The sequence below is a fragment of the Adiantum capillus-veneris genome, chromosome 28 (assembly GCF_014529385.1).
Source record: "Adiantum capillus-veneris isolate H3 chromosome 28, ASM1452938v2, whole genome shotgun sequence".
Classification (NCBI taxonomy): Eukaryota; Viridiplantae; Streptophyta; class Polypodiopsida; order Polypodiales; family Pteridaceae; genus Adiantum; species Adiantum capillus-veneris.
In genome coordinates, this window is record NC_140958.1 from 89,332,426 (window position 1) to 89,357,568 (window position 25,143).

The 25,143-nt window shown below is 44.2% G+C and overlaps 1 protein-coding gene and 2 pseudogenes across 1 annotated transcript; all 3 read right to left on the bottom strand.

Moving 5' to 3' along the window:
• LOC147420856 (uncharacterized) overlaps positions 1 to 6,815 on the bottom strand; it is a 35,586-nt pseudogene extending 28,771 nt beyond the window's left edge.
• Positions 6,816 to 7,591: 776 nt separating this feature from the next.
• On the bottom strand, positions 7,592 to 9,828 carry LOC147420857 (uncharacterized; annotated as a pseudogene).
• Positions 9,829 to 12,382: 2,554 nt separating this feature from the next.
• Positions 12,383 to 20,332, bottom strand: LOC147420858 (uncharacterized). The gene is made up of 6 exons (XM_086504312.1): positions 19,905 to 20,332; positions 19,100 to 19,383; positions 15,884 to 16,146; positions 14,903 to 15,336; positions 14,531 to 14,806; positions 12,383 to 13,848 (listed from the first exon to the last, which is right to left on the bottom strand). Exons 2-6 carry the CDS (start codon positions 19,339 to 19,341, stop codon positions 12,568 to 12,570), a joined length of 2,496 nt encoding a protein of 831 aa, XP_086360438.1. The 5' UTR covers positions 19,342 to 19,383; positions 19,905 to 20,332; the 3' UTR covers positions 12,383 to 12,567.
• Positions 20,333 to 25,143: the final 4,811 nt, after the last annotated feature.

Here is a 25,143-nt window from a genome sequence, read left to right on the forward strand (position 1 = left end):
ATTGCCTTCACTAGCCCGCTTCTCAAGATGGCTAAGTGTCACTGGAAAGACTTCTTAAAACCAGTAAAAAGATTTTTATGGAAAAACAACAAGAAATCTTCCAAGCCATGGCAATGGGCCCGTTGGGAATCAATTGCTCGGCCAGGGAATCAAGGAGGCCTCGGAATTCTCAACCCTGTGGTCCGTTCAGAAGCTTGTTGCGCCAAATTTGTTGTTTCTTGGCTACACAGGATCAAGTTTGGTTGTCATGATCAGAGATATGGTAGAAGCAGCTAAACTTGGCTCTAAGGGTGGAATGTGAAGAGGGGTGGAGGTTCATGACAAACTGTTAGCCCCGACGTTGTCTACCTTAAGACTGGGGGGCAACTCAGGAGAATTGGTAAGAAAATGCAATAGAGCAGTAGAAGTCTTAAACTGGGGGGAAGAAGGTAGATACTTCAAGAACTCCTTCCTGCATTGGCCCCCCCTGGCTCTCCAAAGTTGTAGATCCTCCACAAACTCCCTACTGGATTGAGACAACCAGGAAGCTGAATAATAAGGGTCTGAAGCGACTTGGGCACTTCTGGGACAGTGGCAACAAGAGTTGGAAAACTATTGACCTTATGGTTACCCAGTGACAACTTAATATCTTGGAGGTCTTGCGTGTCCACAAAGTGATGAAAGAGCTTGACAATCTAGTGATGCCAATCTGTGATTCGGAGTTGGACTGGAATGCCTGGAAATGGCCCCGAAGAAGTCTCTTGTGGAAACCCCATACTAAAAGCATTTATCAGACAATGATGCAAAAGAAGAATTGGTCTAGTCCCCCTTAACAAGCTATGGAAAAAGCAATGGCCGGAGGAAAGGTGGGAGCATGTAATGGAGAACATATGGAAGCCAAAGGTGTTACCATATACATGTGGTAGTGATGTGTGTGAACACACTAGGACTGCTGGGGCATTTTTTCCCTCTTTAGGAGGTTTTTTCCCCCGTGCATTGTATATACGCCCATCACTTTAGGGCTATCTATCTTTCCATTGCACACTATGTAACACACCTCTATTGTGTGCCTTAAGCTTCCTTCGTCTTCTCCAAGTTGTGTGTGTTTCTCTCCAGCACACGCCTACTCACTTTCTCCGATTTCAGTGAGCTTTGGCAAGCGTTTGCAGGTTTGCTCAGAATTTTGATTTGGGCTCATTTCGGCCTCTGTTTCCACTACAGGCAGTACTGCACAGGCTATTTCGTCATTTTGTGCAAAATTTTTGTCAGTGTCGTTTTTTGCATAACAGGTGCCTTACAATCTTCTACGGTTTGTGCTATATAGCACAGGTTGTTCCCGCTCCGTTTCTCCTATTTTTGGGCAGTTTTCACATCAGGTGCAGCATTTACCATGGCTGACAACAAAAACACAGATGTGTTCAAGATGTTTGCTGCTAAGAACAGGTTGGATGGGGAAAACTACCCTATTTGGGCTTATATGATGCAACATGTTCTTGTGTCAAAGGGTGTCTGGAACATAGTGCAGGGCATTGATGTACGTCCTGGTTCTGAGGATGTAGGCGATGTTGAGGATGTTGCAGGTCTTGCTGCAAGGATTGCAGATGTTAGAGTTGTTTTGCCTACGGCAGAACAAGCTCGTTGGGATGTTAAGGATGCGCAGGCTCATGCATTGATTGCGTTGTCTGTGAAGCGCACCATTGTTCCTCACATCCGTTCAGTAAAATCTGCAAAACATGCTTGGGATATTCTAGCAGGTCTTTATGCAAGCCGCAATGAGGCTAAAATTGCTTTGCTATGTAAAGAGCTGGAGTCGAAGATTATGCATGAGGAAGATGATATGGACACTTTCCTTGCTAGTATCAAGGATATCAATGAGCAACTTATTTCTGCAGGTGAAGTTATTTCAGACAGTTCCCTTGTGTAGACTGTTCTTGATGCCTTACCAGATTCTTACCAGACTTTTGCTAGTACTTGGAGACTTATGACCCAAGGAAATCCAGAAGTTGTCAAGTTTGATGCATTATGCACATTGCTGTTGCAAGAGTCACTTCCTAGAAAAAACAGGACTAGACAGCGTGCAATTGAACAGGCTTTTATTGCTTCTCAAAGAAAGGGTGGTAACAGCAATGCAGCCACTTCTTATGGTTCTGCTGCGAGTGGCAAAATTTTTGTTCCTAATGCTTCTACTGGCAGCAATTCGTCTGGAAATTCTGGTGATAAAGGCAAAAAGAAGATGTGTTGCCATTATTGTAAAGCCAATGATCACTTGATCAAGTCGTGTCCTAAGTTGAAGGCCAAAGAGGCTAAGAAGAAAGAGGGTGGTTCCACTGCAAATGTTGGTTCCACTACAAATGCAGCCATTGTTGAGTCTTCTGTAAAAGGAGACTGTGTTGCTGATGTTGATGCAGAATGGGCTTTTAGCGCAGAGTGCACTTACAATCCTGCTGTCCATGATGCATGCTTTTCAGTTGCTGCAGATTCACATGTGTGGTATTTCGACAGTGGTGCTACAAAGCACATCACCTCACATCGTGAATTGTTTACCTCTCTCGAGTTTTTCCCTCATGGGAATTCAATAACTTGTGCCAACAACGCCTCCTATCCAGTTCAGGGAGTTGGAAATATTGTGCTCACTGCTGCTAATGGTAGTTCCTTCACACTTGTTGATGCACTTTATGTCCGTGGGATCAAGAAGAATCTCTTGTCTGTATCCGCACTTGCTAGACTTGCACTTGTAGTCAAATTTGTGGATGAGAGATGTACAGTTCATGATCTCAGTTTTGGTGATGAAATTGTTGCATCTGGGCTTTTGTTCCGTGGGCTGTATAAGCTCACTTTGTATGACAAGTGTGGAAAAAATTTTGCAAATGCTGTTGCAGATTCAAGGGCTATTTTAGATGCAAAACTTTGGCATGCACGTTTTGGTCATCTGAATTTTGCCAGTTTGCTACGTTTGCAGAAATCTAATATGGTTGCTTCTTTGCCACCTCTTGAAGCACCTGTCAAACATGTTTGTGAAGGCTATATTTTGGATAAGATGCAGCGTTCTAAGTTTCCAAAGGATGGTTCAGTCCAGGCCACATGCAGGTTGCAGCCTGTGCATAGTGATGTTTGTGGGCCCATGCAAACTCCGTCCTTGGGCAATTACCTGTACTTCGTGACTTTCATTGATGATTACTCCAGGCATGCATGGGTATTTCCGCTTAAAGCGAAGTCCAAAGTCTTTATGTGCTTCAAACAATTTCTGGCTATGGCTGAAAATGTCTCGAAATGTACTATGGGCACCCTCCGTTCAGATCGAGGGGGGGAGTATATGTCTCATGAATTTAATGCATTTCTCGCTAGTCGTGGGATAAAACACCAATGTACAGTGCCTTATACACCTCAGCAAAATGGTGTTGCTGAGAGGAAAAACAGGTCACTGACGGAAATGGCACGATGTATGGTCAAAAGTCAAGCTTTGCCGCATTCTTTTTGGCTTGAGGCCATCATGTGTGCCACTTATGTACTTAACAGGTGTCCTACGAAAGCTTTGCAGCCTATTACTCCATATGAAGCATGGCATGATAGAAAGCCTTCTATTGAGCACAAGCGTGTTTTTGGTTGTTTGGCATATGCTTTGGTGCCACAAGTGCAGCAACCAGAAAATTGGATGATAAGGCTGTCAAATGTATTTTTGTTGGTTATAGTGATGAAAGAAAAGGTTACAGGTTGTATCATCCGAAACAAAATGTATTTTGGTTTCTCAGGATGTAGTGTTTGTGGAAGATTCTGTTCAGCCCTTGCTCTCATGTACTAGAGAGAGTAATGTAAGCTCACAAGACATTTATGAAACTTTGTTGCCTCTTTTCAGTGGTGGAAAAACGAATGTAAGTTCCAATGAGGCAATTGTACAGCCTATGGGGGTTTCTGAAAATGTTCTAGATCAGCCTATTACTGATGCAGATGTACATGATGTACTTGATGAGGAAAGCGCTGAAAATGAGCAGGCTAGAGGTATGCCAAAATGGCTGGTCCACAGTTTGCGTGACAGTAAATTGGATGCACCTTTTTCTAGTCGTACTCGTTCAGGCTCTCGCCATGCATCTTATGCATCAGATTGTTATGCTTTGGTTGTATCTAGCTTACATGATGTTGAGGAGCCTCTATCTTTTGATGAAGCACAGAATTCAAAAAATTGGATGGCTGCCATGCAATCAGAATATGATGCACTCATAGAAAATGACACATGGACTTTATGTGATTTGCCTCCTGGCAAAAAGGCCATTGGTACAAAGTGGGTGTACAAGTTGAAACGCAAGCCGGATGGTGAGATTGATCGCCATAAGGCTCGACTTGTTGCAAAGGGTCATGCACAGCAAAAAGGCATATATTATGAAGAGACTTTTGCTCCCACTTGTCGTATGACTACTGTACGTTTTCTATGTGCATTGGCAGCTCATTTTGGTTGGGATGTACATCAATCAAACATTGTTACTGCTTTCTTGAATGGTGACATATTTGAGGAAGTTTATGTAACGCAGCCTCGCGGTTTTGTCATAAAAGGACAAGAGGACAAAGTGTGCAGATGTAAGAAGGCTTTGTATGGGTTGAAGCAATCTCCTCGTGCTTGGTATGAGAAAGCTGACACTCATTTAATTAAACGAGGATTTCGTAACAGTCCAACAGAAAGCACATTGTATGTAAAGCATGAGGATGATGTATTTCTCATTGTGGTTCTTTATGTTGATGATTTGCTGATCACTGGACCAAATGAGAGACATATTGCTGAATTTAAGGCTGATTTGAATGCTACTTTCAAGATGAAAGATTTGGGGCTGTTGCATCATTATTTGGGCATACAGTTTAAGCAGTGTGATGGTGGTATTGCCTTGTGTCAGAAAAGTTACATAGAGACATTGCTATGTAAGTTTGGACTTGAGGATTGCAAACCTATTGCCACTCCCATGAAAACAGGTTTGAAGTTGAGTCTACATGATTCTCGCGATCCTGATGATGTCGCTCTTTACCAAACTGTTGTTGGCTGCCTCATTTATGTATGTAACACGAGGCCGGATATTCAGTTTGCAGTCTCACAGGTCAGCAGATTTATGCATAGCCCAGGGTCTAAGCATTGGCAAGCTGTCAAGAGGATTTTCCGCTACATTAGTGGCACTTTACATCTTGGCTTGTTTTATCCCAAGGGGGGATCATTGCCGCCAGACTTACATGCTTTTTCGGACTCAGATTGGGCTAGTTGTTTTGACACACGAGTGTCCACAAGTGGTTTTTGTTTCATGCTTGGCAGTTCATGTATATCATGGTTGAGCAAGAAGTAACCTACTGTGGCCACTTCTAGTTGTGAGGCTGAGTACAGGGCAGTCTTCACAGATACGGTTGAGTGTGTATGGCTCAGACGCCTTATGGTTGATTTGGGTGTTGGACAGGACACTGCCAACACTATCTACACTGACAGTCAGAGCGCATTGGCAGTTGCGAGGAACCCAGTTTTTCATGCTCGCACAAAGCACATTGAGGTGCATTACCACATATTTCAGGGAGAGGCTCTCAGCAGGAGAGATCAGCTTGGCTTATGTGCCAACACAGGACAACCTTGCAGATATTTTCACAAAGGCATTGTCTCGTGAGAAGCTTGAAGCTTTTCGCAAAGCTTTGGGCTTACTCCCCTTTGTGGACTGATCATGTCCGCAGGGCATGGCACTTCCCTTTACTCATGTGCCAGCTCTCGTTCACCGCATCACTCCAGGGGGGATTTGTTACCATATACATGTGGTAGTGATGTGTGTGAACACACTAGGACCGTCGGGGCATTTTTTTCCTCTTTAGGAGGTTTTTTCCCCCGTGCATTGTATATACGCCCATCACTCTAGCGCTATCTATCTTTCCATTACACACTAATTAACACACTCTCTATTGTGTGCCTTGAGCTTCCTTCGTCTTCTCCAAGCTGTGTGTGTTTCTCTGCAACCCTAATTCCAACAAAAGGTTCCGCAGCAAATGAAGGTTTTCTTATGGAAGGTTATTTGGGGTTCTCTACCGATGGGGGTGAAGATTCAAAAGAGAGGGATTGGGTCAGATTGATGCTTGGGGTGCGGTGCAGGTTAGCTAGTGAAGATCTGGCCCACCTATTCATGGATTGCCCAGCTATCAAAGGCCTCGCAAGGAAAATATGCAAGTGGGTCCAAGAACATGGAAAATTAGTTTTTTCAAGACTGACCTATTCGTTGCAGGTAAGAATTCAGGTAGTCCTGCACTCCTCGTCAACAGTTAGATCGCCAGATACTTCTTCTTACATAATGTATGGCAGACAAGGAACCGCTGTATTTTTGAAGGAGGATTTGAGGTGGCAAGCTTCGCAGAAATTATACAAAAAAGCAAAGTGCTAATATGGACACTCGGGCGCAAGCATAACTTGGAGGATTGGTCTAGGACTACTTGTGCCTTGTTATCAGCAAATGGAATGCCTAGGATGGGGGAAAATCTTGGCCATCGGTAAATAAAAGATCTCAGAATGACAAGATTATGGACCTTGTTATCAAGGATGAGGGGGCGGGCTGGTAGGGGTGGTTGCCCTGATAGGCGATGTAATTATGGTCCCTGAATGTTGTCATGGCTTAACATGAGCATGACAAGACCTTGTAATTTTTTGGGCTGCTCAATATAATTCACTCGCAATTGTGAGTTTTGCTATAAAAAAATAAAATAAAAAGGAAAGACATCTTATCATTTCTACTATGAGAAGGCATTGCATAAATAAGTTTGAAGAAATGACGTGCATGTAGTTAATTTCTACAAACAAAGACAATGAAATGCTTAGAAATGGCATGCACCTTCATCCTTATAATTGGTTCGCTTTAAAAGCCAATAGAATTATGCATAGAACTTAGTGAGCAGGTAGCCAAAAACGACTTTTTTTTGGGTTGATTAAGTGGCATCTACGGAGATGCTTTGTTGGTTTAATATCAAAAGGGAGTGGGAGGAAATAGGCTGAGGGCACGTGGTGGAGAGAGAGTCTATTAAAAAAAAATTGTTCTTTTTGCGTGATTAGACAAGGATAGTTGTGCCGCCTTTGCGTTCCAGACGGCTCTATCTCTCCTGTGCACTCTCTTGTTGTCTTTCGCAGGCAAGGTCTGCGTCCCGGGAGGAGAGGGGGCCCAACAATGTCAGAGTGTGTGTGTGTGTGTGTGTGTGTGTGTGTGTGCACGCGCGCGCACATCGACGATTTCTTGAGGCACTAAGATGGGCGTGAAGGCTGTGTGCCCGGGAGGCCGCTCGATGAGCAACAACAGGCACCATCTCGGGGCCTTTTAGTGTCCAGAGCAGGCTCGGAGTGGGGCGCGCATCCCCTCTTTGCTATGGCAGGGCAAGCTCCGCTACAGTGCAGGCAGGGGGGAAGAAAAGTGAGCGCAAAGCCTTTTTTTTTTGCAGGGCGGTCCTAGCGATGCAGTAGCCAGGGCGCAGGCGGGAACTAGGGCGAACGTCAGGCATTTGCTTTGGGAAGATTCGGAGAAAGAATCTTGAGGCTAATTAATTAATGAAACGACAAATTAGACCAAGTAGTATGTCCTAATATTCAATATCTACAAATTCAAGTTATTGTTTAAAATGATACTTACAACTCGAAGGAGGCTTTCTCCAATCCGCAAATCAAGTCATGCATGGTCACAAACTTGGCATAACACAAATGGGGTGTTGATGGAAGGCTTAAACATCCAAGTCTTTTTGCGGATCGGCTACACATGTTGGGGCTATTCACGTGTGAAATGAGAGAGCTATTCCAAAGATCTTGCATGATATCAACTCCCACAATGGTCCCCACAATTTCCCAAGGCCATCCATAGAAAGTACTAACCATGTCAAGTAAGGTTGTTTGTCTTGATTCCTTTAACATCGGGTAGCTCAACTCTAGTGCCTTTCTCACAACATTTGTATCTTCGTCATCACCATCAAAAGTAGCCAAGTGATCTTGAACGCGTTGCCATTCTTCCCTTTTATGCCTAGCTTTGTCCACAAACAATTCTCCAACAACATTAAGAGCAAGTGGTAGACTTGCACACAGTGGCACTATTGCATTCAACAAGTCTTGGTGCTCAAGTTGATCAGAAAGGTCCATGCAAGCACATTCTGCAAACACCTTTTTGCTCTCTTCCTCATGTAGGCAAGGAAGATTGTGACATAAGACTTGTTGTTGATCATTCTGTTGAAGGTTGCAAATACTTAGAAGTGCTTTCACCACTCCATAGTTTCTACTTGTCAAACGTATGCAACTACCCTCTGGTAATACATCACTTGTCAGCTTGGAGGGGAGAAGTTTGTGCAAGTCCTCGGATTATCAGTAGCCAAAAACATTGTTTTTTTTGGGCTCTAAGTTTCTGGAAATGTGATTTGAGTTGTCCACATCCAGCCTCCTTGCTCAAAAACTGTATGTTTCCACCCCCAAGCTGGTGAATGATGCTTGATTGGGATTGGAAAATAGTTTGGTCAGAAGCGTTGATGCCGATTTGTACATAGGCTTGAACACCAAACAATGCCTTTGATAAGCATACTTCTTGTTGAACTCGATGCAAAATCGTGGTTTTACCGACTCCTTGTTGCCCGTGAATAGCAATCACTCTAAAATCTTGGGGTTTACTTGTTTGCAAGAAATCCAGCACAACCTTTGCACGGTCTAAACCCACCTCATAAGGAAGTTCCACATTGTGAGTGCAGAGTGTGGGACCGCTCCGGACAATAAAACTTGAGTACTCAAGTGTTGGAGCTTATTTTCAATTACTTTAAGCTCGGCACGCTGAGTAGTGCAAAAGGCTTGTCTCTGGTAGTTTTTCTCTCACGCTCTCTCGCCATAGCCCGCGCCGTAGGAACTGCACTACCCTTCACGTGCCTCTCATGCTTCAAGAGGCCAAGGGGCCACCGGCCACGGCGACCCAAGTTCTCCTACTTTGCTCTCGACTTGCTCTCCTAGGTAAACATCCTTTGCGTTATTCCTTCTATTTCAATGGAAACGTGAAACCCTTCAGCCTTTGCCATAGGGCCTTCAGAAGTTGGATGCATACTATTTAGCCCTATGCCCTAAGCTTGACCCCCATTGTGCTCTCCCAAGATGCATTTTACCCTTACCTTTTCCATTAATGTCTACAATTTGAAGCTCTGCAAAGCTTCAGTCTGCTTGCGGTCACTACCTTGCCCATCCTCCCTTGCAAGAGCTCTACATACTGTAAACCCCCCCGCCCCCCTTGCTGTTCTTGGATACCTTCCGAGTGCCTCTCCTCTTCATGCACTCGGAAATGGCCATTGGCCTTTGGTGGTTAATTAATGGAGCCTTCATGCACAGTGCACACTGACCGTACGCGAGCCGCAAGTGAGTGAGGAGGTGGCCAACGGACTGAAACATGCAACCGATGCCATGTGGGGGCAAGGACTCCCGTGTTCGCGCAGTGCTCTCTCTCTCTCTCTCTCTCTCTCTCTCTCTCTCTCTGCACGTACAATTGCAACCTTACAGGGATCATTGTCGGGGGAGGCCGGAGAAATCAAGGATTGCCACGTGGGGGGCAGAATCCCTCCCCCTTTTATTAATTGATCTTCCCTAAAATCTAGGAGCTTGAGAATTTAATATAAGCAAAAAAGAGCACTGTCACCATCATCCTCATCATCCTGCATACACGGACCAAACCCTAATTGCTGTCCCTTCCTTACTAGCTTTCGGCATCTCTGCCCGCCATCACCACACACAGACCTGCTCTCCTCTCGCTTCAACAACAGTTTTTCCCTCTTAATCCTTATCGCTTCCACATTTTTTTCTCTGTGCAAGCTCGCAACCTGAACTGGTTGGTGCTGAATTTCAATCGTCATCCATGTGAAAAATCTATGCAGAGTCGCAGGGCAAAAACATCCTATGACATAGATCCGATCTGCAGACTGGGTACAACTGGAGCTGCTAAATAAAGGCACGATAATACAGAGGATGTTTCTGGCCCACAACATTCTGGAAAGGTCTGAGCAGTGGCGTTTGTGAGGCCCACATTCGTAGGGAAGAGCACGGTGATAAAATGTGTGCTAGGAGCAGGAGAAATTGAAGGTGGAAGAGAGGCAAAGAGGAGTAGTAGGGGTGCAGTGGCGGCAGGGCCAGGAACTACTGAAAGGTAGGAGGGGGTAGAGGAAGGACGAAGGAGGCGGGACTGCAAGCATTTGCGATGCAAGTGAGGAAGGGTAGGGAGGATGTAGCGGTGATGCTAGTGGAGGTGCCAGGGAGCTGGGGATCGAAGCGGATATGGGATCGGCTGGTGCACATGCCAGACCTGGTGGTTGTGGTGGTGTCGTTCGCCAAAGAGACAATGAGAGGGGTGGAGGTCTTCTCAGAGATCCTCTCTCTCTCTCTCTCTCTCTCTCTCTCTCTCTCTCTCTCGCCAGCAGTATTATTTATCACTCTCGACATTAAGGCCGTCACCTTCTTGTGGGTAGGGGACCTCTAATTCCTGTCGTGAGGGGACCCGCGGGCCTTCCAAGAGGGGAGGGCAGACCTCGTCACACACACACACCTGTGCATTTTTCAATGCATCTCTGTGTGTGTGTGTGTGTGTGTGTGTTTGTGTGTGTGTGCAGGGTCTTGCAGCGCTTCCGGCCATAGGTTGCTGCTGCTGCGTGATGGTGCGGAATGGGGTGGCCATAGGTTGCTACTGCAGTGAGAGCTGCTGCGTTGAATGCGGTGCAGAGGACGGTAGGGATGCTCACCTTGAAAGGATATCGAATGGTCTCTCTCTCTCTCTCTCTCTCTCTCTCTCTCTCTCTCACACACACACTCACACACACATGCAGATTGAGCCATTGAGTGGCGAGCTCTCTCGCTCTCTTACTCTCACCTGTACATGCTGGCAATGGAGACACAAAGTCTCTCTCTCTCTCTCTCACTCTCTCTCTCTCTTCGATGGGACGAATCACAATAGGGGTGGGGAGCTCGAAAGATTAAAGGCTGGTGGGAGCGTGTAGCTAGAGAGCGGAGGCTTGCTGCTGCGGAGGGAAAGCTTTGAAATATTTGAATTTCCTGTAATTCTTTGAAGACGACACCTTATTTCTTTGGCTTTTAGCATTCATATCGCATAAGAGGACACGTGGAAAGGGCCACCACTGCCGCCATATTATGTTATGGCTTTTAGCCTTCATATTGCAGAAGAGGACACGTGGAAAGGGCCACCACTACCGCCATATTATGTTAGTAGATGTCATGGAGAAACTCTCAATAGGAGAGATCAGCTTGGCTTATGTGCAGCCACAAGGTAAACTTACAGATCTATTCACAAAAGGATTTCCTTGTGAGGTTGGGCATGACACTTGCCTATATATTATGTGCCATCTCTTGTTCACCCCATCACTCCCAAGGGGGTCGTTGCCATATATGTGGTAGTGATGCGTGTGAACACATTTAGGACCATCGGTGCATTTTTTTTCTTGACTAAGAGGTTTTTTCCCCCATACATTTTATATACGTCCACCATTCTAGGGCTAACTCATCTTTTTATTTGCGCACGATGCAATAAAGTCTGTGGTGTGTGCCTTGAGCTTCTCCAAGTTGTGTGTGCATCCTTGCAATCCTAATTCCCACACTTTCCTTGTTGTGTGCTCTTAAGTTTCTCCTTCATCTTCTCCATCTTTGCATTGCATCTTTAGAACTATGTTTCCAACAGTAAAAAGGGGAAAACAAAAATGCAAGAAGGTATTTTATGTTTCTCATACTTCTACAAACTTGTGCATGTTTGCAAAAGTTTGGGTTGTTAGATGGGATAGTTTCTAGTGTGAATATGATAATATATATGGCTTTTGCCACCAAAAATAGATAGTATGATCAACACCATCTTTGTATGAGCATCATCATGTATTCTAATTTCAATTGTAAATTTTTATGTTCATAATGAAAATACTTGGTATGATTTCACTTGAGCTCAATTTTCAAGTGCAAAATTGTTGAGAATATATATATATATGTGTATGTATGTATGTATGTATATATATATATATATATGTATGTATATGTATATATATGTATGTATATGTATATGTATATATATATATATATATATATATATATATGTATGTATGTATGTGTGTGTGTGTGTGTAAGAGAGAGAGAGAGAGAGAGACAGGAGAGGGGGGAGGGGGGGGGGGGGGGGGGGGGGGGCGGATTTTATTTTCACAAGAACGGTCATTAATCCTAAGAGAGGACAAGGACTCCTATCCTGAACTCAACAACAGAGAGGACAAGGACACCACAAATTATTTAATGAAAGTCGCATAGTTAGGTTGTGCATGTGCTTAATTCTATGGTAGCTGAATGACAGAGATTATAAGCTACAATTGAAAAAAAAATCCTTAGAGCCTTTACATACAAATGTAACATGTTCATTAAAAAGAGTTAGGTAGCTAAATGTACATAGATTATTACAATTTTTCAAGTGCGAGAGATGATTACAATGTTGCCTGTGTCCAAAAAAGTGAGTAAGAGTATGCACAAGACTAAAATGTTTTATGCTAAATGCTAAAGAGAGGGAAAATGTGCTCTTATTCTCCACCTTTGCACGAATTCTAGTTGCATTCCTTCTAGAATCCATACTCAGAAAAACTTTCATTTCTCTCCAACACTTTCACATTCGCCAACCCACACGTCAAACCTATTTTCTTGCTTTGGCTTGGATCAATCACAAGGTTAAAAGAGTTCTGTCTCCCTTGCAAGCTTCTCGGGAGCTCCCAAAGCCTTGTACACCCAATCAAAGATAGAGTCTCTACAGAGGAGAGGTTGCCAATGGTATCAGGAAGCTTCTCTATACCAGTGCAATTCTTAAGGCGCAATTTTTTTAAGGTGTGCAAGTCTCCAATCTTCTCTGGTAGCCATCGTAGCTGAGTACATTCAGTCAATTTTAATTCTTCAAGGAAGTGCAAGTTTACAATCTGCTCTGGGATCTCCACCACCATCACTCCTGGCTCAAAAAGGGACAAGTATTGCAAGTTGGGCCAAACCATGGCAATATTGATTGGTAGCTCCATCAGGAATCCTGAAGTGCAATTCTTACCTACTTGCACTTTTTGAAGTGACAATGCCCCCTCAAACATGTTTGGAGGGCATATTCTAGTCAAACCTGTACATCCAACGATTCCTAACTTTGTCAAGGAGGACACGTTGATACTTTCGAGCTTCGTCAAGCGTGAGCAATACTTTAAGTTCAAAGTCTGAAGCAATGATGCATGACCTAAAGTTGATGGCAATTGTACAAGACTATGACAATAACCAACCTCGAACTCTATCAAGGAGGACACATTGATGTTTCCCAGCTCCTCCAAGGTCCTTAAACCATCTATTTCTAGTGTTTGAAGTGAGGAAGCGTTTACTAGAGCGGCTGGCAAACATTGTTGTAGGTGGCCAGAGTGGTTGATAGTGAAGTGTCTCAACGACCTTGCTGCATGGTCACCAAACTCTGGTAGCCATTGAAGTGACTCTTGTGACACAAGCTCCAATGATTCAAGTGGGCAATCTAGCAACCCCATAACCTTTAACTTACCATTGTATTTGAGTGTCACAAAAGAGGGTCCATGAGCATTGTGCAATGAAGGAAATTCCTGAAGACCACGACAACTAATAATAGAAATTCTTGTCAAAGAGGATATGTCCCCCAGCTCGGTCGGGATTTCAGCGATGCTATTGCAATCCTCTATATGCAACTCTTTGATGTTGTTCCATGATGCTACACAAAGTTTAGAGAAACCCAAGAATTCTCCACAAGACTGGATCCTCAAGTGTGCCAAGTCCCTTAGATGAATATTGGCGGGTGGGCTTTCGAAACCATCACAACTATCTAGAATGATGCCTCGAATTTCTTGCGAAACCTGCAAAAGAGACCACAAGCTTTTACATTGTTGTAAAATTTCATAGCTTTTCATCTTTAATCCACCCCCCCCCCCCCCCCCCCTCCCCCTTTTCTTTTTTTTCTCTCTCTCTCTCTCTCTCTCTTAATTCTACAAGACACATATTAAGATTTGTTACTACCACATTTATGCAACTAAGACTCTACTCTTGATATGAAAAATATATGTGTGTGTGTTGATAAGAGTTGCGTGTGGTCTATAAAAAATGTGTGTGTGGTGCTATACATGTCTATCTATGTCAGATTAATGTATAAGAACGTGAGAGAGTGTGTGTGTGTGTGTGTGTGTGTGTTTTTTCTGGTGGTCTTTTTTTGTTTTCGTTTTTTTTGTTGTTTTTTTCTTTTTTGGGGTGGGTTTGGGGTGGGGGTGGGGGGGGGGGGGGGGGGACATCTTATCATTTGTACTATGAGAAGGCATTGCACAAATAAGTTTGAAGAAATGACGTGCATGTATCGGCTATCAGGGCAGCCACCCCTACCAACCCGCCCTCTCATCCTTGATACACAATATAATTTCTTGAGCTGTTCAATATAATTCACTCACAATTGTGAGTTTTGCTATAAAAATATATATATATATATGATGTGCATGTAGGAAATTTCTACAAACAAAGACAATGGTATGCTCAAAAAATGGCATGCACCTTCATCCTTATAATTGGTTCGCTGAAATGACACCTTCTGAGTATTAGATAGCGCAGGTTTTGTACTCTAGATTGAGAAGTATTGGCATTTCTATGGCTAGATTGAAGGACCGGTTTGCTGTAAGGAAGAACCTGGCCTATAACATTATAGTCAAGAAACAACACTTGCAAGTTTGTGGCACTCCCTAAGAATTGTATAAACCCTTCATCATATGGTTGTTCTCGATCAATAAAACACTTTGTACAGTTGGCATCGCTTGAAAATTTAGTAGAATTCTACATAGAACCATACACTTGTGACTTAGTGAATAAACCAACTCAATATCTTACATTAGCGTACAAATTCAAATTATCATTCAAAGTGGTACTTACAGCACGAAGGAGGCTTTCCTCAAACCGCAAAATCAAGTCATGCATGGTCACAAACTTGGCATAACACAAGTGGGTTGTTGATAGAAGGCTTAAACATCCGAGTCTTTTTGCGGATCGGCTACACATGTTGGGGCTATTCACGTGTGAAATGAGAGAGCTATTCCAAAGATCTTGCATGATATCAACTCCCACAATGGTCCCCGCAATTTCCCAAGGCCATCCATAGAAAGTACTAACCATGTCAAGTAAGGTTGTTTGTCTTGATTCCTTTAACATCGGGTAGCTCAACTCTAGTGCCTTTCTCACAACATTTGTATCTTCGTCATCACCATCAAAAGTAGCCAAGTGATCTTGAACGCGTTGCCATTCTTCCCTTTTATGCCTAGCTTTGTCCACAAACAATTTTCCAACAACATTAAGAGCAAGCGGGAGACCTGCACACAGTGGCACTATTGCATTCAACAAGTCTTGGTGCTCAAGCTGATCAGAAGGGTCCATGCAAGCACATTCTGCAAACACCTTTTTGCTCTCTTCCTCATGTAGGCAAGGAAGATTATGACATAAGACTTGTCGTTGATCATTCTCTTGAAGATTGCAAATACTTAGAAGTGCTTTCACCACTCTATAGTTTCTAGTTGTCAAAGTTATGCAGCTACCCTCTGGTAATACATCACTTGTCAGCTTGGAGGGGAGAAGTTTGTGCAAGTCCGCGGGTTCATATACATTATCAATAGCCAAAAACACTTCTTTTTTTTGGGCTCTAAGTTTTTGGAAATGTGATTTGAGCTGTCCACACCCAGCCTCCTTGCTCAAAAATTGTACGTTTCCACCCTCAAGCTGGTGAACGTTCGATGCTTGCTTGGGATTGGAAAATAGTTTGGTCAGAAGCATTGATGTCGATTTGTACGTAGGCTTGAACACCAAACAATGCCTTTGATAAGCATACTTCTTGTTGAACTCGATGCAAAATTGTGGTTTTACCGACTCTTGGTTGCCCGTGAATACCAATCACTCTAAAATCTTGGGGTTTTCTTGTTTGCAAGAAATCCAGCACAATCTTTGCACGGTCTAAACCCACCTCATAAGGAAGTTCCACATTGTGAGTGCAGAGTGTGGGGACTGCTCGAAACAATAAAACTTGAGTACTCAAGTGTTGGAGCTTACTTTCAACTTCTTTAAGCTCATTACGCTGAGTAGAGGAAGTCAAGAAGCTCTTCAGGGACTTGCAAAGGCCATGCCTGTGCCTAATATTCAATAGTATGAATGTATTGTCAAAAGAAAATGTGACAAACTACATGTAGTGTGAACACTTTAAAAACTAGAAAAATTTCGTTCTTTTAGAGTTAAAATTGACATTTGAAAGATCTTACGAGGATTTGAATATGGGTTGGTACACTCTCACACATCCGCTTTGACCACTATGTTACAAATCCACTTTACCCATAATATGCAAGCACAAGTGACCATTTACCATTTCTATCTTAACAAATGGCATAATACCATTTAATGTCTCTATACCACTTTTATTAAGACGAATCTCTCCAGATTCACATCTCTCCATATTCACTCGGAGAGATTCGCTCCCCCGTCCGTGCCCTTGCCATGGCCTTAACGCCCACTCCTTTCCCACTCCATCTAGCCTACACTCACCTGCCTTGCAGAGGCTTGCTGCACAGTCGCCTGCAGCGAGTCCGTGCTCTGTTGTCCAACGCCCTCACCTGCGCAATGTTCCCATGCGCATCAGGGCGGTCATGATCCCTCCTTGTAAGTTGTTATGCACTACAAGAGGCTTGTCTCCGGAAGTTTTTCTCTCACGCTCTCTGGCCATAGCCCATTGAAGGAACTGCACTACCCTTCACGTGCCTCTCATCCTTCAAAAGGCCAAGGGGCCAGGGCCACCCAAGTTCTCCTACCTTGCTCACCCAGGTAAACACCCTTTGCGTTATTCCTTCTATAAACATAAAATCCTTTAGCTCTTGCCACAAGGCCTTCAGAAGTTGGATGCAGACTACTTAGCCCTATGCCCTAACCTTGGCCCCTATTGTGCTCTCCCAACCTACAATCTAAATATCTCCAGCTTCGTTGCACCTGCAATCTAAACGTCTCCACCTTAGCTTTTCTTTTTGAATTCCCTTTTCCCCTAAAAAGCATCTTCCTTGATTATCGCTAAAGAAATGCTTTAAGAATCGTTCCTACATTATACATACTAGCTCATAGCTCTTTTTTTCAATGACCAAGTTGCGAGTTGAGAGAGAGAGAGACCATTTACCTGTGAGAGAGAGAATCTCCCTACGAATCTCGATTTTCTATTTTTATGTTGTGGTGGAGACATAGCTCTATACCACTTGAATTAGATAGAATCTTCCCTGGATCCTATTTTTGCACAAGCTTTTCGCCAAGCCATGCCACCGTTCCCACGCATCCTACGGCTCGCCCAATGCTTGACGGCTTGTAGCAGGCCCGGCTCCACCATACGCCCTTCCCATCCTCCTGCGGCTTCTCCATCTGCACGGCCACAACAATGGACGCACTGCCACGTGAGTATCACCCACACCCACCTACCTATGTTTTGCCCTTCGAACTATGCTCTCCATTGAGGATGCAATACAAATATCTCTGTTTGTGTGTGTGTGTGTGTGTGAGAGAGAGAGAGAGAGAGAGAGAGAGAGAGAGATCTATGCCCTCTGGCTTCTATCGTGGTCGCAATGCTCTGATGGAGTTGTGCTGGGAACTCCACTCATGCACGATTACCCGCTCCTGCTCCTCCCACTCCACTCCTGCTCTGCCCTTGGACCTCCACATGCACCCTCATGTGTAGAGAGAGACTCGGCCGCTCGAGACAAACCACAAGGTCAAGCGAAAATGAGAGAGACCATGCTCGTACTCACAATGAGAGACTTTGAGACACAGAGGACACCCAAAAAAATCCTCAAAATTCTACCAATTCCCTCCACGTGCTTATTCACCTTTTTTTTTCCTTTGAAGTATCAATGAACTCAAAATCGGGAGATCTGCATATATTGGTCTAATGTTCTCTCGTTAATTAATTTCTCTGCCAGATTCCCGTCGACCTTAACTTTCAAACCCAGTGCCTAAGTTGCATGGGGTGCACGCGCGAGGTCTGCTCCTTGCGGCCTGTCTCCCCCTCCTGTACGCGCCCCTGTTCGCCGCACCCCCTGCGCATATTTCTCCTCCCCTACCGCTCGTGATCGTAATAAGCTGCACCAAGTCCTTGAACGTTCTCTGCCTTGCAAGCGCGCAAAGCCCTGCTGCGTAGAGAACACGCCCCCTCCCCACCCACCGGGCCGTTCTGCATCTACCCCCTCGTCATCGTCACTTGCTCTGCTGCATTGCGCATGAGGCCTGCAGACTCACCCGCCTAGATCCATGCAGCCACACTCGACTGGCATCTCCCTCTCTCTCTCTCTCACCACCTTCGCGCTGACACCGCAGCCCTACAACGCGGCGACGCCTGCTATGACACAGGTCTGCCAGGCCTACAACGCGGCCCCCCGCTATCTAACAAGTCTGCGACCTCAAAAATCTTCTTCTTCTCGGCCTGAGAGAGACAAAGAAAGAAAGAAAGAGAGAGAGAGAGAGAGAGAGAGAGAGAGAGAGAGAGGAGACGCTCTCCAAGACAGGTGCCCTGCAGGTCGGCGCAGAGCAACGGCCTCTCGCGTCCGTGCCTGTCGGCCTTCTACCCGAAATTGACAAAAAAAAATCACGTTCGTGCCTGCAAAAAAAAATATGTTGCTCTCACTCACCTCGCGACACACGGCCCTGTCCCCACCATGTTTTCACGAGCAGTCTCGTTTCTCTTTAGCTTTTGCGCGGTATCTGAGAAGATACCGTCTAAATTGACCTGCTCGGAGAATTGAGGCAACATACTAGGCTTTCTTTTTCAATTCATATATAGTCATAAGGCTCTTGCAGTTTTTAACCTTTCCTTTTGTAGGAAAAGCAATGGATGAAGCAGCTACATATTCATGGAGCAATTAGTGCAAGGATGGGGGCTTAGTAAATACTGCCAGATAAAAGGTTTCATCTAATTGATCATTCCCATTTCAAATGTATAGAAACTAGTGCTAAACATTAACAGACTTGAACATTAACCTTTCAAAAAAGTAGCTTACTAACTATGCTTTGTGTGACCACTGCCTAGAATATGGTTGACTAATGCAAATATAGGTCACATACCGTGCAGCAATGGCCTCCAGAGATTGATGAGCACATTGAAGCTCATTAAGTGTAAGTTCGAAATCATTGTGTGACACTTGTGTTATGAGCTGTAGCATGTCAATGAGATTGTTGGCCAAGATGAGCAAGCGTGACCTATGCTTGGGATTTTGGCGAAGCTTGTCGATCTGCTCCCGCAAATCTTTGGCCGCTTTAACCAAAGTAGCAACCAATCCCATTGCGCCTGGAATGAGCTCAGCCATTTTCAACCAGTTGATATGTTGTCAAACTTCTTGGTTTCTTTCCTATCAATCAAAGAAGAAAAATACTTTTCATTGACAAAAGAATATTATTAAATAAATGGCATATTGAGCTTCTTTATGATGTTCAAACTTGCCAACTCATAGCCGAGGGCTTACGAGCGATGCTTGAAAAAAGTGTGCCTTAGATTAGCCTTGAGCTGGTTGAAAAATCAAAACAACCGGTTAAAGGGAGGGGGAGAGGAGAAAATCTGCTCGAAAATTTCAAGAAAATAGAATTAAATTGTAAAAAATGCAATTTATTTTAAAAATCTCCCGATTGAATCTTACCTAAAGGGAGTTTTGTATGTTTATGAAATTGATTTTTCTCGAACACTACTTATGAGTGTATACATATACACGATACGAGAGTTTTCACACGATGGGTTTCAAAACTCATCCACTTAAAAAAAGGATGAAAGCATGGGTCATGTGCATCGAAAAGTTTGGGCTACTCACTATGTCTCGAAAAGACTTTCTAGCATGTGAAAGCAACACCTTTGTTGTTCATGAGTCTAGAAACTCACCGTGTGGAAGCCTTGTAAGGCCAATGCTGTACTCGTTGATCCAAAAAGAAAGAGAGAGAGAGAGAGAGAGTAAATAAAAGGTTTTTACAAAGAAGAAAAGAAGACGAAGTATGGGAGCTATAACGCCTTAGGGACGATACTAAGAGACCTCGGACGAGTTTTGAACTCGGGACTTATTTTTCAACAAAGAGACAGAGATACCATATTGGGTTGTGCGCAGAGAGAGAGAGAGAGAGAGAGAGAGAGAGAGAGAGAGAGAGAGAGAAGGAACAGGGTGCGTGTGTGTGTGTGTGTGTGAGAGAGAGTGAGAGAGAGAGAGAGAAGGGACGGGGTCAATCTTGGGGCAGCTTGTGGTGTGTGTGTGTGTGTGTGTGTGTGTGTGAGAGAGAGAGAGAGAGAGAGAGAGAGAGAGAGCGCTCAATGATAGCGCTGCAAACGAAATTCGCCACCCTGAGTGTGAGCATGAGAATCACGGCTCTTAAATAGGCAAAAAACTTCGACGTTGTCAACACGGCTCACAAGGATATTGTCGCTTTCATGTTGCAGTCACCACGTTCAAGAGCCAGCGACGTAGATGCTGGAGCTTGCAACTTGCAAAAATGGCACGTTGCAGGCGCACGCTGCAGCCTGCAACTAATTTTTAACAAAGAGCTCGAGCCATAGGCAGTTTACACCATTTTGACAAATGTGAGCTCTCCGATAATTTTTTTTAAAAAAAAGACAAATTACTCCAAAATATGTAAAATCTCAACGGTGCTGATAAAAAAGGCATTGAAATTAGATTGTCATGAGTCAGTCAAATATAGCATTTCAGGCAACCCAATCTCGGAAAAATTACTTATCAAAACACGACTGACATTTTAAACTTTACTGGGTATTTAGCCCATTTTTCGAGCTAAAAATGTGATCTACCCTTCAGTAGGCAAAAAATCTTTGAAATTAGAAGGGGTAGGGAAAGGACGTTGATTGTCCTTTCCCTGTAAGCACTGTGACCCCATGGCGAGCGGCGGGGAGGCCGCGAGCCATGGTGGGAGCAGTGATTACAAGGAAAGGACAATCAACGTCCTTTCCCGGCCGTCAAGGTCTTGGGGAGGAGGGCCAACCTTCAGCCGCCACCTGGCCGGGTACAGAGCACACTGCAGTACAGACGCCATTGCAGGATGGTCTCGGGTGCTAAGTTGTGAGCAAGACTCTCTGTTCCAGGTGCTGAGGTGTCAGCATATTCTCACAGCTGAGGTGTCAACTGTTGAAGCTGTTCCGACAACTGACCTGGAGTGCCAACATTGGCCGTTGGCTACGAATATTACGGCTGCTGATTTGGCAAAGATCCAGTACGTGCAAGAAAAAATTCCGGGATATAAAGCAGGGTGGATGGAGGGTTGAGATTTGCAGCCCTCCTCCCCACGACCTTGACAGCCAAGGAAATCTGTCAAAATCAACCACCCCCCCATTTGCATGCGGTATGAGGTCGTTCAGACTTTCGAGCAGTAGTGGGTGGATATACATAAACACTGATCAGTCTGACCAGGCATTGTTTTGATTATGAGGGCCTCTAGTCCCCCTATGAGCCTTGAGGATCCCTAGCAGTGTTCGGGAAAAATGTGTCTCAGCTTAATATCGTGCCCTTTCCAAGTTCAAAAATGCCGATTGAGGGCAAGGGGAAAAGGAAAAATTCCACCCCAATATAGAGAAAAATAGTGTAAAAACCCAAAAAATACGTCTAATCTTCTAACATTTCCTCTTGACAAACTCAAGGAAAGGAAATTTATATGTTTGGAAAAATGACTTTTCCGAACACTGATCCCTAGCTTTTTGGCCTTAGTATTTTGGCTTTTTTTTTTTGGGAAAATTACCAAAGTACCCCTCTAATTTGAGGAAATTCCCAAATCACCCTCAAATTTCAAAAATTCCCAAGATACCCCCAATATTTTGTCATAAATTCCCAAAATGCCCTTCAAATTTTCCAAAATTCCCAAAATACCCCTGCTTATGAGAGAAAATTTCTCGAAAAATAATTTTTTTTGTAGGTCTTCACAAGAAGAGTGATTGTCTATCATACAAGATGCTAAAACTACAATTTGAGTTAATTACGTAGGCTTCGGAGATGAATTGCTTCATTATTTTTAGACATAATTGCCTTTTTTGCGATGTTTAACTGGAGACAAATTACATGCTGAGCACTCAAAAACGGATCTGAATTGTCAAAAACAAATGAAGATTAGAAAATCTTGAACAATCCAACCAAAATAGATTTTGGGAATTTTTGAAATTTGAGGGGTATTTTGGGAATTTCCTCAAATTAGAGGGGTATTTTGGTAATTTTCCTTTTTTTTAAAAAAAGCTTTGGAAATAAGGCAATGATTGTTGTAAGGGGATACCTTCATATCGTTGTTCTTTTAGTCATTTCTTGGCCATCTTGTATTCTTTAACATTCCTTATGCTTGTTAAGTTGGGTGCTCACATGGGTCACTAGACAACACAAATTTTTGAGCATATTCTCTTGGGAGAATGTAGAGCTTTTAAACCTTGATTTTGCACTTGGAAATGAACTGGTACTTGTGAGAAAGCTAACTCAGAAAGATTCTGTTTAAATATGGTTTACCTTCCACTTGGAAATGAATGGCCGAGGACTTGTGAGAAGGCTAACTCAAAAAGATTCAGTTTAAATATGGTTTACCTTCCACAAAATTTGAATTCTTACCCACCCATGGACTAGTCCATGCGAGCACGCCCCTAGGCTCTTAGAAGCACGAGTGAGACGAACTCCGCCTCCGACGGAGTGGCCGCTTGCGACGACAGAATGAAATCAAAGATAGGCTACGCCTCACATGATACACACAGACTAATACAAAATGAAATGTCTACATTGAGGTCCACATTGCCGTTGGTGCAAGCAGGTTGAGTGTGAGCGTTAAGGAGGGGCACTACAAGAGGTTGTGTGCTCTTGTGACGCTGTTAGCGACGGAAATACACTGGGTTTTTATAACCCCCGACGTCGCTAAAACCGTCGCTAACAGCGTCGCTACGAGAGCGTCGCTATAAGCGTCGCTATATGCGTCGCTATATAGCGACGCTTATAGCGACGCTACAGAGCCATAAATAGCGACGCTTATAGCGACGCCTGAGAGAATATTTTTTTGGTGACAGGGCATTGAATGCCCTGCCACCCATCAACCATATTGTACTTGATTCAGTTTTTAAAAAAAATGCAAAAGTAGATAATAGACCCAAAATAGTCACCCACAAGACGCATTGTTTGCAAAATTGACAATTGTACACATCATAGGCAAACTGAATTGATTGGCAAATGTAATAATGACAATTGTACAACATCATAGGCATAAAGAATTGATTGGCAAAAGGAATTGCGGTGACAAATGTAATAATATACATGGTTCAAAAAGACGTATAAAATCCGTCTCATGATACATAAGCTACGAGAAACCCTAAACTAATGCTATCTAGCTACGGCTAAACTGACGTCGTCTAATCAGACGTCTCATCGCGTCCAAGCGGCGTATCTGTCGGATTCTGCAAAAAAAGACAATAAGACAGTTTTCAGTAAATATAAACATATAACGACATTTATAAAACAATACAAAAAATAAAAAAGAGTAAACCCTAATACTAACCATGCCGCCGCGAGAACTGAGAATGTCCATCAGGGCGTTTAAGCCCTTCCTGCCTACGTACTTGCGCTCGTACGGTGTGGGATCACGTCCTGTCATCGACCACTGTCAAAACATACAAAGATTTCATTATGTTAGAACTAAAAAACTCATAAACCCTAAACTATCGAACATGCATAAAGAGCAATGTGAAAAGACTTACAAAATCGGCCTCAAATGATGCCCATCCACCGCTCCCCAAGTGGTGCGAGCTCCCTGCCTCTACTCGCGCTCTGGCTGCATCCTTTTGTTGCTTCCACTTGTCGGGATTCTCGCGCGCTGCTTTCTTCGCATTCTTCCAATCTTCTTTGGCCAGCCAATCTGGCCTATTCCACCCATTCTTGATTGCTTTTTGCACTTCGGAACGCTTGTGTTTGCAGTATTCGCGCATTCGAATCTTCATCAGGTCTTCATTGAAGCGCTGATCCCGTGTTGGAACGGGAAACTCATCATGAAGTATGCTGATGACTCTGTTTTTTAAATCACTTGGTACTTCACTCTATTTGTTTAGTATATAGTGTCTAAACAGCTGAGAGCAAAGACCACGCATGCGCGAGATCACCTTCTTGCCGTCATCATCCATGATGATGCCGCCGCTGATGTCGACGGAGTAAGGCAAGCCCTCTGGCCGGTGACGCGTGAACCTGGGTGTCCCGGCAGGGGTCTCTAGCGGCGTGTCGATGGGGGTACGGACGTCAGGTGTCTCCACCGGCGTCTGGGCGCCGAAGCGAGGAGTGTCGAGTGGGGTGGCTCCCGGCGGAGTAGGTAGAGGTGTGTAGCTTCTAGGAACAGTCAGCCGTGCAAAACCTGGCGTAGATGGCGATGCTGTGGCTGGAGTGGGGGCGGGCAAAGAAGGGGAGGGTAAAGAGCCTCGTCGAACACGAGGCGGTGTGGAGGCATTGGTGGCGGAATCCCCACAACAACCGCCACCGCCACCACTAGAGCGCCGGTGTCTAGACGAGTGTGACGCTCGTCTCGTCGACGCCGAAGCTTCGGAGCGCGCCGAATGCTCCGAAAGAGAGGGAGATGCGGATGGTGTAGGAACGCGCGATGATGCGCCAGAGCGATGACGCTCCACGTACCACTGTCTCTGCTGCGGTGACAAAGAAGAAAGAAACTCCTCATCATCCATACCTGCATTAAACACACGAATATTTAAACTTAATATTGAATGAATAGAGTAGACAATGACGCAAAGACCATTAAATACAATGACGTAATGACGCATATAAATACAATGACGCAATGAATCGAGTGATAAAAGAGGCAAGTCGAAAACTCAGAATTTTCAATCAAAAGATGTGAGCGCGAGTAGAAAAGAGCGTTATACACCATGGAAGCTACTTAGAGAGCCAGAGCTTTTACAGCACGGAGCAAAATTGTTCAAATACAATATTTGTGGCTTTAAGAGATCTCTCTCTCATCCTCGCATAACTCAGCATAACTTCCTATATCTATATAGAGCTCTCCGTTTAAACACATATCCTCTGTTTCATTTTGTAGCTCCTCTGCATGCACCCCATATAGAGTAGTAGCATCTTGATGCTCGTCTGGCACCACCGCAGCGGCTT